At 31.9% G+C, this 13,265-nt stretch overlaps 1 protein-coding gene across 1 annotated transcript in view; it reads left to right on the top strand.

Annotated features, from left to right (window-relative positions):
• Positions 1–9,022, top strand: part of LOC127709043 (3-phosphoinositide-dependent protein kinase 1-like) — a 29,375-nt gene extending 20,353 nt beyond the window's left edge. The window contains exons 12-15 of the mRNA XM_052214364.1: positions 1,139–1,256; positions 2,071–2,168; positions 5,988–6,042; positions 8,624–9,022. Of these exons, the coding sequence (XP_052070324.1) occupies positions 1,139–1,256; positions 2,071–2,168; positions 5,988–6,042; positions 8,624–8,749 (397 nt within the window). The 3' untranslated portion in view covers positions 8,750–9,022. The remainder of the gene's footprint in view (positions 1–1,138; positions 1,257–2,070; positions 2,169–5,987; positions 6,043–8,623) is intronic.
• Positions 9,023–13,265: the final 4,243 nt, after the last annotated feature.

Below are 13,265 nucleotides of genomic sequence, written 5' to 3'. Positions count from 1 at the left end.
TATAATTAGTAAAGAGAAACTTTAAGTTGCAAAAGTGATCAGCAAGACAAGAACAACGAATAAGTATGGTATGGTCGAAATTGCAGTTGACTCCTATTTAGAGTTATTGCCCTTTAATGACAATTTTTACCAATTTTTTGCGTTTTTCCTTATGTCTTAAAAATTATAATAGATAGATACTTAAACAAGCAAAAATGATCAGTAAGACCAGATCTACATTTATGACAATATGGAGGAAATTTTCCTTTAATGATGATATTTACCAATTTTTTTGCGTTTAGTCTTATATAAAAAAAATTATAATAGATAAATAGAAACTTCAAATCACAAAAATGATCAGCAGGGCAAGATCTACAAAAAAGTCAAATTTTGCAGATATAGTTAGTAGACTGTCACTCCTCATGGGTGTGATTGCCCTTAAATGAGGATCTTTTTACCCTCTTTTGTGTTTTGAGCAAAAACTAAAGAAGATAGAGAGAAACTAAACAGAATAAATGATCAGCAATACAAGATCAACATAAAAGAAATTTTTGTCATGAATTCTATTCATGTCTACAATGTTCGAGAGAGTACATTGTTGATTATGCACATAGAACTAGGTGAGTGACACAGGCTCTAAATCTAGTTTATAAAAAGTAACATATGTGTTACACCCTATAACACCTTGTGGCTCTGATAGAAGCAGCTAAGGACTTCCAGACTTCACCAAACAAGATGCAGTTGGTCTTCATAAGGAGGGATTAACCATGTTTGATATCAAGGTCTCTATTGAAGGTTTCCTATTAGCATTATGGAAAATGTATTATAGAGTTACAGCTTTTATCTTATTATCCAAAACTTGTACTACGGGTTCCAATTATAAGAAGATGAACCCTTTTGTTAGGTTGAGCAGCCATCAATCAATCAGTCAAGGGAAGGTTCCTTGATAGTATTTAGCAACAGAGAACTTGCACTTTGCATTCCATCTTTATCAAATTTCCTTATGACTAGAGGATAGACTCTGTCAAAGGTAAAGATAACCTGATGCATAATGAAAAAACAATCATTTGATTACGTAGCTACTGGATGCTTTGCTTGTAGTTTCATTGTTCCTTCTTTTTAATTCTCAGATTAATATTGATGGTCTTATTATTTACAGCAGTATAACTGAGGATGAAAGGAAGCAAAGGTTAGAGGAACAAAAGAAAAATAATGAATATCACAAATTTGTGGAAGACAACCTTATTCTGAAACAGGGTCTAGTCGATAAAAGAAAGGTAATGTAGATAGAAGACATCCTTACACTTCAAATAAAATACGATGCTTTCAATGTAATGTACTATCCAAATACTAGAAAGATTACGCAATAAAAAAACAGGAAAATGTAAAGTTAAGCAAATATCCACAATCAACAGAGTGTTAACAGTATAGAATCACAATTTCTCTTCAGTATAAATAGAAAGTATATGAGACAGTATCTGATAAAATGTACTGTATGTAAAATTACAAAAATCATTTGCTTAAGGATGTACTTAGGTGAAATTAAGAAAATCTAGAATTTAAAATTGATACTTTAAATCAGAAGAGCATCAGTTAAGGAAAATAAGCTATAAATATTGATAGGTTATGGAACTCCTTTTTGAGATATTAGACTTTTTAAAAATGGTGGGAAAAGGCTGACTCGGACTTTTACCTTATCTTTAGCATTGTCATTATTTGGGTCTTAAATCGTAAGAAAAGAAATGTAGAATCTGCTTAAATTTTGTTACATGACCTTTTATGAGCTATTGAAGTCTTATATGAAAAGAAAAGTGGGTGTTATGGGGCAAAATATTTAACCCTATATCTTAAACCTAAGGAGTTTGAACATTTGACAAAAATTCCTAAACCTGACCTAAGTACATCCTTAAGTTGAGTTGTTAAATTTGTTAAATGTATCACATTTCATTCTGTTTTATCCAAGTAAAATAAGGAGTAAACAATACTAAACAGCAACTGTTCTATTTTGAATTTATTTTGGCTTGATTATAGTTCAGTGTACCGGTATTGAAAATAAGATGTCATCTCTTTATCTGTTTGATTATCTTCCAGGGATTATTTGCAAGAAGACGTATGCTTTTATTAACCGAGGGACCACATTTATATTATGTTGATCCTGCTAATAAAGTTTTAAAGGGACAAATTCCATGGTTAGTATTTTCTATGTACTCTCATGAATGTAGCAAATACAAGATATTATTTTTTTCAGTCTGTAAGTTTACATTGATATACAGCTCATGCTTAAACAAGTTTAGCTCTGTTTTCACTTAGGTCTGTATTGTAAATTTCCATTGAGTTATATCATTAATTCGTTACTCTTTATTGTCCCCCACGTAACGCGTTGCGGGGGACATAGAAATACCGGGCATCCTTCCGTCCAGTCTTGTTAGCGCTCTCACAGGTACAATTCTTGCCAGATTTTTATAAAACTTATACTATAGGTTAATATCAGCAATATCTCGACTAAGTTCTATAATGGTGGATGATCGACTTTTTTTAAACGAGTTATGCCCCTTGGAAATATAAAATATGTGCAACACGTGGGACATTGGAACTCTGTTCTTTTATTTGTAATGTATTTAAATCAATTGTGAAACATTTTGGTTAACTGCTGCTTGATTGAGTCCATATCATAGATTTTCTAATTATTCTTTTGAATCCTGGCATCCATTTTTAAAAGAATTACAGGCTTAGTATCTTTAAGCTATTTACCGCAGACATTTTTATACGACCGCAAAAAATTTTGCAGTCGTATTTTGCTATCACGTCGTCTTCGTCCAAAGACATTTGGTTTCTGGACAATAACTTTAGTATTAGTAAATAGAAATCTAGTCAAAAAGTCAATTTGCAACAGCATAGTGTATTGCACAAAAGCAAAAAATTGAATATAAATTCAAATCATATAACCAATTCTAAGTTCTTTGACTACAGTTATTCTGTGTCAAATATTGAATTACAATCCAAATTCATACCTGTATCAAGCGCAAATATTGTGTTCATTTTTGCCCCAACTGTTCAGGGTTGGGCCTCTGCGGTCGTATCCAGCTGTGCTCGGCGAAGCAATTTATTATGCTTGCAATGACGTATAATAAAGCATCGTATGCATGAAAGTCCCCTTGGTTGTCGTTGAGTGTCCAACCAGCCAGTTAGGGCGGGCAGGATGACAGTTGCAGACACGATAGAGCTCTGACTGTTTGTACCGGCCTGTGCCTGTCTATATTTTTTTGTTCTTTTGCACTCAAACGCAAATGCAAAAAATTCTGAATTTATTTTCTTTATATAAAAAGAACAGACTGCATTTGTATATAGATATACTTTTGTCTCGCCTTGACGGAGTCAAAAATTGAGACATAGGTATGCTGTTTCCGGCGGCGGCGTCAACAATGTATTAGTTTGTGATTAGGTCTAGTTCATGGTGAACCACTAGTGGTAGGTCATTGATATTTGGTATGCAGTTGTATTAGCATTGGCACATCTCATTACCATGGAGATTATTTGGCCCCGCCCCCTCAGTCAAGGTCTATTGGCTTTGAAACTTTTCATAGTTTACATGTATTAGTTTGTGATTAGGTCAATTTATGGGGAACCACTAGTGGTAGGTCAATGATATTTGGTATGCAGTTGTATAAGCATTGGCATATCTCATTTCCATGGAGATTATTTGGTTCCGCCCCCTTAGTCATGGTCTAAGACTTTGACAATTTTGCTAAGTTAACATGTATTAGTTTGTGATTAGGTCAGTTCAAGGGGAACCATTAGTGGTAGGCCAATGTTAATTGGTGTTCAGTTGTATAAGCATAAGAACATCTCATTTCCATGGAGAATATTTGGCCCCGCCCCCTCAGTCATGGTCTATTTGTAACAGTAAATTTGGTCCTGTAGTAAAATTTGTCCGCCAGACTTTTTTACCTAGTTAATCAAGTCCATGACCATTATTTTACTAGGAATGTAAGTCCCAGTACAAATTTTCCTAGGAAAAAAAGTCCATAGCTAGTAAAATATGTCTGTCACTTATTTTCCTAGGAAAAATTGTCCTAAGACTTGTTTTTCTAGTAATTTTTATTATATTATAACAATTATTGAAAAGAATAAAAACAAAACCACATTTTCTTAGTTAAGATTGGAAAGTTTCATTATTTTTTTCCTTTTAAAATAAAGGACATGGATGTTATAACCTAGGCATGTTAATGACATGGACATGATGTCCTAGGAAAATTAGTCTGGGGACATAAATTTTATTAAAATATTAATACACAACTTTTAAAAAAAATTAAAACATAACATTTATATTTATCTTTTAAAATAAAGAGCATGGACGATTTTACCTAGGAATATTAATGACATGGACATGATTTCCTAGGAAAATTAGTCTGGGGACATGAATTTTATTAAAATATCAATGCACAACTCTTTAACAATATTAAAACATAAAAATTTAATTTCCATTGTTTACATGTAAATAATTTTTTTCATTAAAATTTTCCTTTTAAAATAAAGGACATGGACCTTTTTACCTAGGAATATTAATGACATGGACATGATTTCCTAGGAAAATTAGTCTAGGGACATAAATTTTATTAAAAAAATTGATACACACCTTTTAAACAATATTAAAACATAACATTTATATTTATCTTTTAAAATAATGGGCATGGACGATTTTACCTAGGAATATTAATGACATGGACATGATTTCCTACGAAAATTAGTCTGGGGACATGAATTTTATTAAAATATAAATGCACAACTCTTTAACAATATTAAAACATAAAAATTTAATTTCCATTGTTTACATGTAAATATTTTTTTTCATTAAAATTTTCCTTTTAAAATAAAGAACATGGACGTTTTTACCTAGGAATATTAATGATATGGACATGAATTCCTAGGAAAACTAGTCTGGGAACATAAATTTTATTAAAAAATTGATACACAACTTTTAAACAATATCAAAACATAACATTTATATTTTTCTTTTAAAATAAAGGGCATGGACGATTTTACCTAGGAATATTAATGACATTGAATGATTACCTAGGAAATTAGTCTGGGGAAATACATTTTATAAAAAATATAAATACAACTCTTAAAAAATATCAAAATATAACATTTAAATTTCCATTTTTTAAATGTAAATGATTTGATTCATTAATATTTTACCTTTAAAAAAAAGGACATGGATGTTTTTACCTAGGAATATTAATGACATGGACTTGAATTCCTAAGAAAATTAGTCCCGGGACATAAATTACTAACATCGGACTGAAAATACTAGTAAATTCTGTAACCATGGACTTTTTATACTAGTAATATATGTCCGCCCGGACATATTTTACCAGGACAAATTTATCTCTTACATATTGACTTTGAAACTTTTGCTTAGTTTACATGTATTAGTTTGTGATAAGATCAGTTTAAGTTGAACTGCTAATGTTAAGTCAATGATATTTGGTATGCAAATATATTGGCATTTGCAAGTATCGTTTCCATGGAGATTATATAGCCCCACCACTGATCATGGTTCATTGACTTTGAAACTTTTACATAGTTTACAAGTTAATGTTTGTGTTTAGATTTGTTTAAAAGGAACGACTAATAATAAGTCAATGGTATTTGGTATGCAGTTGTATTAGCATTGGCACATCTCATTCCATGGAGATTGTTAAGCCATGTACCTTCAGTCATGGTTCATCGACCTTGAATATTTGCATAACTTACATGTTAAAGTATTGCTATTTTAATTTCAACATTTGCATTATCAAAATTACAAAAAGGCGAGTCATATCTCTGTGATAACAGTTTATTTAATCTCTTCGGTAAGAAGAAACACATTGAGAAAGCTTTAAGCTTTGAAAAAGTCATATACAATATTTACATAAAAGCCTTTTTGTCCTTGAACATTTTGACTGAATATATTCCATAAAGCATTATGTGGTTAAGATTATTTACATATCTTTCATATATTTTAGGTCAGAAGACCTGCGACCAGAGGCAAAGAATTTTAAAACTTTTTTCATTCACACAGTAAGTATACCTTGATTGTTTGGATGGTGTTTTTTTAACGTCAACCAAGGAAAACATAAGAATATGTAGTATTTATCTGCTACGTGAGATGTAATAAACTGGTGGATATTTATTTGAAATAATTAACATTTTTTTTTATGAAGTTCTCAAAATTAGTGTATTTAATAAATGCAATAGAGTAGTAATATTTATATTTTTATTTTTTGTACATGTTTGAAAACAAGTTGAGCAAAGCTTTGAAATAATGTCCCCAGAAAAAAAAATCAGTAACTTTGTTGTCTATAGATATAAGAAGATGTGGTATGAGTGCCAATGAGACAACTCTCCATCCAAGTCACAATTTGTAAAAGTAACCATTATAGGTCAAAGTACGGCCTTCAACAGGAAGCCTTTGCTCACACCGAACAGCAAGCTATAAAGAGCCCCAAAAAATGTATATTCATTCATTTGTGTGTCCGAAGCAAATGCTTCTCCAGTGGTAAATAGAGTTTCCCTTGCTTGATTGGAACTGAAATTAAACAGATGAACAAACAATAAATGGAAAGAAGCCTATTGATTGTGTGGTCAATAGGGCACAGTTCAAGATCATTGTTACTAAAAATGGATTTTTTTTTTGAAATATACTTATCAGATAACTTGAGATTCCTTTGCCTTATTAAATTGAAGTTTATACAGATGGTAGGGGAAAGCCTTTTGATTTTGGAGTCATAAGGTCAAATTCAAGGTCACTGATACTAAAAATTTAAATAAAAGTAAAATATATGGATCGACGTCCACAAAAGGTCAACTTTTAGAAATGAGCAATTAAAATATGTTGCAGGCATCCATTTCTTAAAATATGAAATACAAGCATGTCACCATCTTATGGTGTTTATAGATCTCAACTTGTTCGATTCGCTCGTGTATGTAACAACATATTTGATTTTTTATGAAAGAAACCTCTGTATTACTGTAAAATTATTACACCAGGGTTTTCGATATCACAAACTAGTCAAAACATTTACTAAATTTTATCATCGGTACAAGGACATCATTTGTAAATATAAATCAACATGCAGACATCTTATACGTTCAGGTATTTCATATCCAATCTTTTATGGTAATATTCTATACAAAGCACAAAAGTGTCGACATTCACCTCAAAAGCTAACCAAACTTTTAAACAGACTTATTCAGAAGGGATATAGTTATGATACTGTTGTCAGGTCATTAAAGATAGCATATTTTGGTATTATTATTGATTCATTCATAGGGTCTTTGCATTGGAAATAAACACATTTATTCTAAAACCAGTTGTTGGCATGATACGGGATTATGTTCTTCTCATGTATTTTATGATGGTATGATACTAAACCCCTAACGGGCGAGATTGTGCTTGATTTTCATATGATGAAGACATAATCTTTCAATCAGTTTAATTGAGGTCTGGAGCTGGCATGTCAGTAACTGCTAGTAGTCCTTTGTTAATTTATGTATCATTGTCATTTTGCTTAGTTTCTTTTGTTGCCTATTCTGACATCGGACTCAGACTTCTTTTAAACTGAGTTTTACTGTGCGTATTGCTGTGTGTTTGTTTATTTTACATTGACTAGAGATATAGGGGGGGTTGAGATCTCACCAAACATGTTAAACGGTAACCCCGCCTCATTTTTGCACCTGTCCCAAGTCAGGAGCCTCTGGCCTTTGTTAGTCTTGTATGTTTTTAATTTTAGTTCATTTATATGTTTTGGAGTTTAGTGTGACGTCCATTTTCATTGAACTAGTACACATTTTTGTTTAGGGGCCAGCTGAAGCCCGCCTCTAGGTGCGGGATTTTCTCGCTGTGTTGAAGACCCATTGGTGGCCTTCGGCTGTTTTCTGCTCTTTGGTCAGGTTATTGTCTCTTTGACACATTCCCCATTTCCATTCTCAATTTTATGGACTATTGTCAATTTGTTCTAAATATTTGGAGAAATATTTGAATTTTACGGATGTGAATAAGCATGGATGCAATTTGGGTACTTCTCTTAACAGAAGCATGGGTCGTTTGGAGGTTTGTTCAAACCCATTTTTCTATGATTCAATTTGGATTCAAAATCAAATTGGTGGAACTATATAGTAAATAAGGATACATCTACAAAATAAACACAGAATGGAAACTTTTGTCTGGATAATAAATAAACGTAGATGAAAAACTCAAAATAGGTGCAATTTGGGTACCCTCATGTTAAGTGTTGTATTTTGATAAAGCTTATACAAATGGCTGAAAATGGGGAAGGAAGGAAGCTTATCAATTTTAAAGTCAGCTGTTAAAAATAACGTCACAGTTGCAAATGATAGCTGAACATAGTATGAAATTCTTCAAAATCTGAGTTTCAAGGTGAAATCTCTTAAATGTGACTTTTAATTATTCTTGAATATTTTTGTTGGGCACATGCTTCCAAACAGTGTCAGCCCCCTGGCTAAAATAACAAGAAGGTGTTTCTGTATATCAAGTATATAGCAAAACATGCAGGTAACGAAACACTATTATTTTTCACTAGATTTCAAGTTCTTGATTTGAAGCATAAAAAGTCATGTGAAAATTTAATATTTTTTTCAGCCGAACAGAACATACTACTTAGAAGATAAAAAATTAGGATCTCAAGACTGGGTGCAAAAAGTGGATGAAGTGTGGAAGACTTATTATGGTGATAAAAAAACAAAAGACGGATCTAAAAATGGATGACAGTACCTGTGAATCATTAAATATTATGTGTTATTCTATATATTAAAATTCAGACAACTGGGTGAGAACAGAACATTTAGCATTCTGGATTAGTTACAGCAGCTTGTTTAGAAATTTTATTGGAATTTATACATAATTTCAATTTTTAAAAATGTTAGTCTATAGAACTGACATTCTTCTCATATATTTCTAGAAAAATTTTGTCTTTAACATATGTGACCATGGTGAGCACTAGAAGTTTGAAAACTCCGTTGAAAGAAATAGTTTTATGAATTTTTTGTTGTTGTTATTTTTTTTAAGAACTGAAAATTTGTCATCAACCTGTACAGTTGAAATGTTAACTTTTATAGACTTCAAAATTTGATTTAAAAGTTTCTTACCAAATCTTTTTATTCCTAATGATGTATCACAATTTTGTTAATATGAGACTTGAGACAATACCTTTACTTAAAAAGTAAACAAGTATAAATTTGGAGTAGAAATAACAATGACTTAAAGAAATCCCCATTAAACTTACTAAAAAGACCATCCTCAAAATGTGAATTGAAAAAACTACAACTTGACACTTTGATCTAAAAACCCCAAAAAAATCATTCTTTATTATCAATTAGATAATTTGTTCATTGCTAGATTGTTAAATGCATTCATCCTGAAGAATTTATAAGTATTGTAAAAGTGTCAAATAAACTAAGATGAAAAAGAAATAATAAAAAAAAAATCATCTCAAATGGAATATTGTCTTGTCAAGTTCTTAAAATTGTTAATTTTATAAGATACTAGTCAAGTGTATGTGTTTTTATGGATAGCAAGCTTAAAATGTTTTAAAAAAAAATCTTTGTATTAGGATAAGCTTCATGACCCGTAGTTTGTTATAATATGATATATGATAGTTTATTTGTTAATGGCTTGCAAATTTAATTTAGTGAAGACTTGTTTAACATATGTGTTTGTCAAACATATGATAAAATAAAGGTTAAGTGGGTATCACATGTTGTGTAACCTACACGTTAAATATTTAAGATTTTCCTCCATGCAATACCATTTTTATCTTCTTAACTATATTTCATTTAGCAACACTAGCATCTATATTATGCATATTTTCTTACCTCAGCATCCATGTTGTGGAAAGAGGTCAAAAGTTGAATTCTGCTTCGGAAAAAACCAGAACCTATGCCTATGCATAATTAATGAAATCGCCATGGGAAGATGTCGCTGGAAACGTCTCAATTTTTTGTTCAATGCAGGGTTATACCACAAATCCCGGTGTTTAAAACATGTTAAATTTTTGTGATGCGATATACACTTTTATATTAAAATTAACAGCTCATATGACTTTAAACAAACTTAAAACATTTTTCCTAGTTTTGCTGTAGAAGAAATAGACGTGTGTTCATTTGTTACCAATATTTTTTGTTAATTTTCTAAAACAAAATTCAATCTGTCATGACTTTCTTTATTATTCTTTTTGTATTAATAAGGATCAGATATTCTGTGACAGGAGTGTCAACATCTGTGACTCTTTTATATCTATAAGGAACCTCTGGAGTGTTCAGTATCTTCCTCTTTCTATTTGCAGTGTAAATTACATGTTTTAGTATTTTGAGCATGTCTTTAGTCAAGTTTCTAACTTCATCGATATCAACTACAGTTTTCATGACATCAAGTTGTTGTCATGTGTTTCAAAACAGCACTTTTTGTAATAGCACATCTAGGTGTTTTTGTTTTTTTACTTTTAAACCCTCTCAAGATAGACTTTTTGGAATTGTGAGTGTTTACAGGTCTCTGGGACTAAGTAAGTATCATCAAGATTTGTTAATGTCTCTTTTTATGCCCCCGCCGTACTGGAGGGGGCATTAAGTTTTACCCTTGTCCGTCTGTACGTACGTACGTACATACGTACGTCTGTCCGTACGTCCCGAAATTGGTTTCCGTTCTCTAACTTGAGTTTGCCTCAACCAAATGTTATGAAACTTATACACAATGCTTATTACCACAAAACACAGATCAAGTTTGAATTTTGGTGGCGTCACTTTAACCGATCTAGAGTTATGCCCCTTTATAAAAGGAAATATTGCAAAATTTTTGGTTTCCGTTCTCTAACTTAAGTTTGCCTCAACCAAATGTTATGAAACTTATACACAATGCTTATTACCACAAAACACAGATCAAGTTTGAATTTGGGTGGTGTCACTTTAACCGATCTAGAGTTATGCCCCTTTATAAAAGGAAAAATTGCAAAATTTTTATTTTCTTCTAAATATCAAGTTTATATAATATATTTTTAAAATTGGAGTTATCTTCCTTTGACCATGATTATAGTTGAATCAACTACAATCAATGCTTTATACAATGCAATGTTTAATTTTGACTACCACTGATAAAACACAGATCAAGTTGAATTTGGGTAGTGTCACTTTAACCATTATTGAGTTATGCCCCTTTATAAATAGAAAGATTGCAAAATTTTTTAGTTTCCATTCTGTAACTGAAGTTTTCCCCAGCCAAACATTGTGAAACCTATACACAATATTTATTCCAACAAAACTCAGTAAAGATCAAGTACATTTTTTTTGTTTCAGTTCTCTAACTTGAGTTGGCCTCAACCAAATGTTATGAAACTTATACACAATGCTAATTACTACATAATACAGATTAAGTACGAAATTAGGTGGCAACACTTTTACCATTCTAGAGTTATGTCCCATTATAAACATAAAAATTGCTGAATTTTTTAGTTTGTCTCAACCAAATGTTGTAAAACTTATACACAACCGTTCTAGAGTTATGCGTCATTACAAATAGAAAAATTGCTGAATTTTTAGTTTCTGTTCTCTACTTAAGTTAGCCTCAACCAAATGTTATGAGACTTACACACAATGCTTATTACCACAAAACTCAGATCAAGTTCAAATTTGGGTAGTGTCACTTTTACCGTTCTTCAGTTATGTCCCTTTATAACTATATGATATGCAAGCGGGGGCATCATCTGTGTCCACTTGTGGACACTATCCACATTTATTTTTAATGGCTTGTTGATTGCCTGGTCAACTAAATTTTCCATATGATCATCTATTTTGTCTCCAAATTTCTTGGGCTCTTTGCACATTTTCTCCAGTTCACCAAGAAAGGCTTTGTTTTCTGCATTGTCATTTGTGTCGACTTAGTAGTCAATAATCAGTTCTTGATTATCATTTGATATCCTTAAGCCCCTTATAAGACATTTTACATTCACTGTCAATAATGTTTTTATCATTGTCAACTTTGTTTTTCTGTGCATTTTACTTTGCTTCTTTGTTAACATTGGCCTTACTCACGTTTTTCTGATTTCAGTGTCTTGAAAAGTTAACATGTTCGCTGCAAAATGAGCGATTATGTCTGTGTGAGAGTCTATCTGCCATGTATCATATCTTCCCCCAAAATGTTTTCATGGTAATGTCTCATCAACTTCTTTGTTTGGTCCTTCTTTAGCAACATCTCATTGAACAGGCCGTTGCAATGTACTGGCTTTCCAAGAATTCACTAGATGAATTTCTGGAGTTCTTCTTTTAATTGCTTCAATTATTTCCTCTTCTTCAAGGAGAATTGTTGTTGAACTTTCACAATCTTCCTAATGGAATCCAATCAATTCTTTCATTTTTAAACACTTCATGTGTAAATGTGTAGGAAGCTGGTGTGCGATGGTCTGCACTGAAGTATGGTGGTCCTTTCCCTAAAGTGGGATGGTCCATGCCACAAGTTATGTGCTAATGTGATATAAGAATGCATGATGAATAACACTTAGGAATTGATAATATTTTTATTTTGTAAAAATTCAAAAATGCTAAGATATGTAGTTATTCCCAAAATTACAAAGGTTGGTGTTTTCGTTACTTACATATTGTTTTTTGTTTTATTCTTGAATCCTGCTTTGTCTCAAAACTGGTAATCTGAGCCTAATTTTATTTTAAGTAGCAGCCCATATAAAGACACGTCATCCCACTCGAACCCATTATACTTATTTGTAGTATGTTTTTGGGATCCATACTACTGCGTGATAAGCGGAGAATTGGCAAATTTAAATTTAAAAGTCTTGGGTTTGACTGACCAGAAATCAAATCTGATCTTCCAAATGTGAGGCTAGCACACCTGCTACAGGGTCACCACAACTTTTTATGAGGTTCTGACTTATGACCATCGCATTTTAGCAAGAAGACACCATGCCATTTCATCATAACTATCAAAGTCAATGTCACAATTAGACCAGCGCACCTCCACGTAACTATAATCAAGTTAGCCTCTCAATTGCACTTCAGCGTGACCATCGCGGTTCAGAGTACTACAAATGTAATTTCAAATGAAACACTGTTAATTTCTGCACTAAGCTATCTTACATTTTCACATATTTAATACACTTTCGTCAGATTTTACGAAAAAATTACGGGTTCTGCTTTTAAGAATTGACCAATGCTGCACATTGCTGTAATGAACTTTTGCAGTTATGAAATTCCATTCTGTTGTTGAAGCTACTAAGTCATTT

Source organism: Mytilus californianus, unplaced genomic scaffold (genome assembly GCF_021869535.1).
Source record: "Mytilus californianus isolate M0D057914Y unplaced genomic scaffold, xbMytCali1.0.p SCAF_7, whole genome shotgun sequence".
NCBI lineage: Eukaryota > Metazoa > Mollusca > Bivalvia > Mytilida > Mytilidae > Mytilus > Mytilus californianus.
The sequence above is the reverse complement of the archived record's forward strand: the minus strand, read 5'-3'. Positions and strand labels throughout refer to the sequence as shown.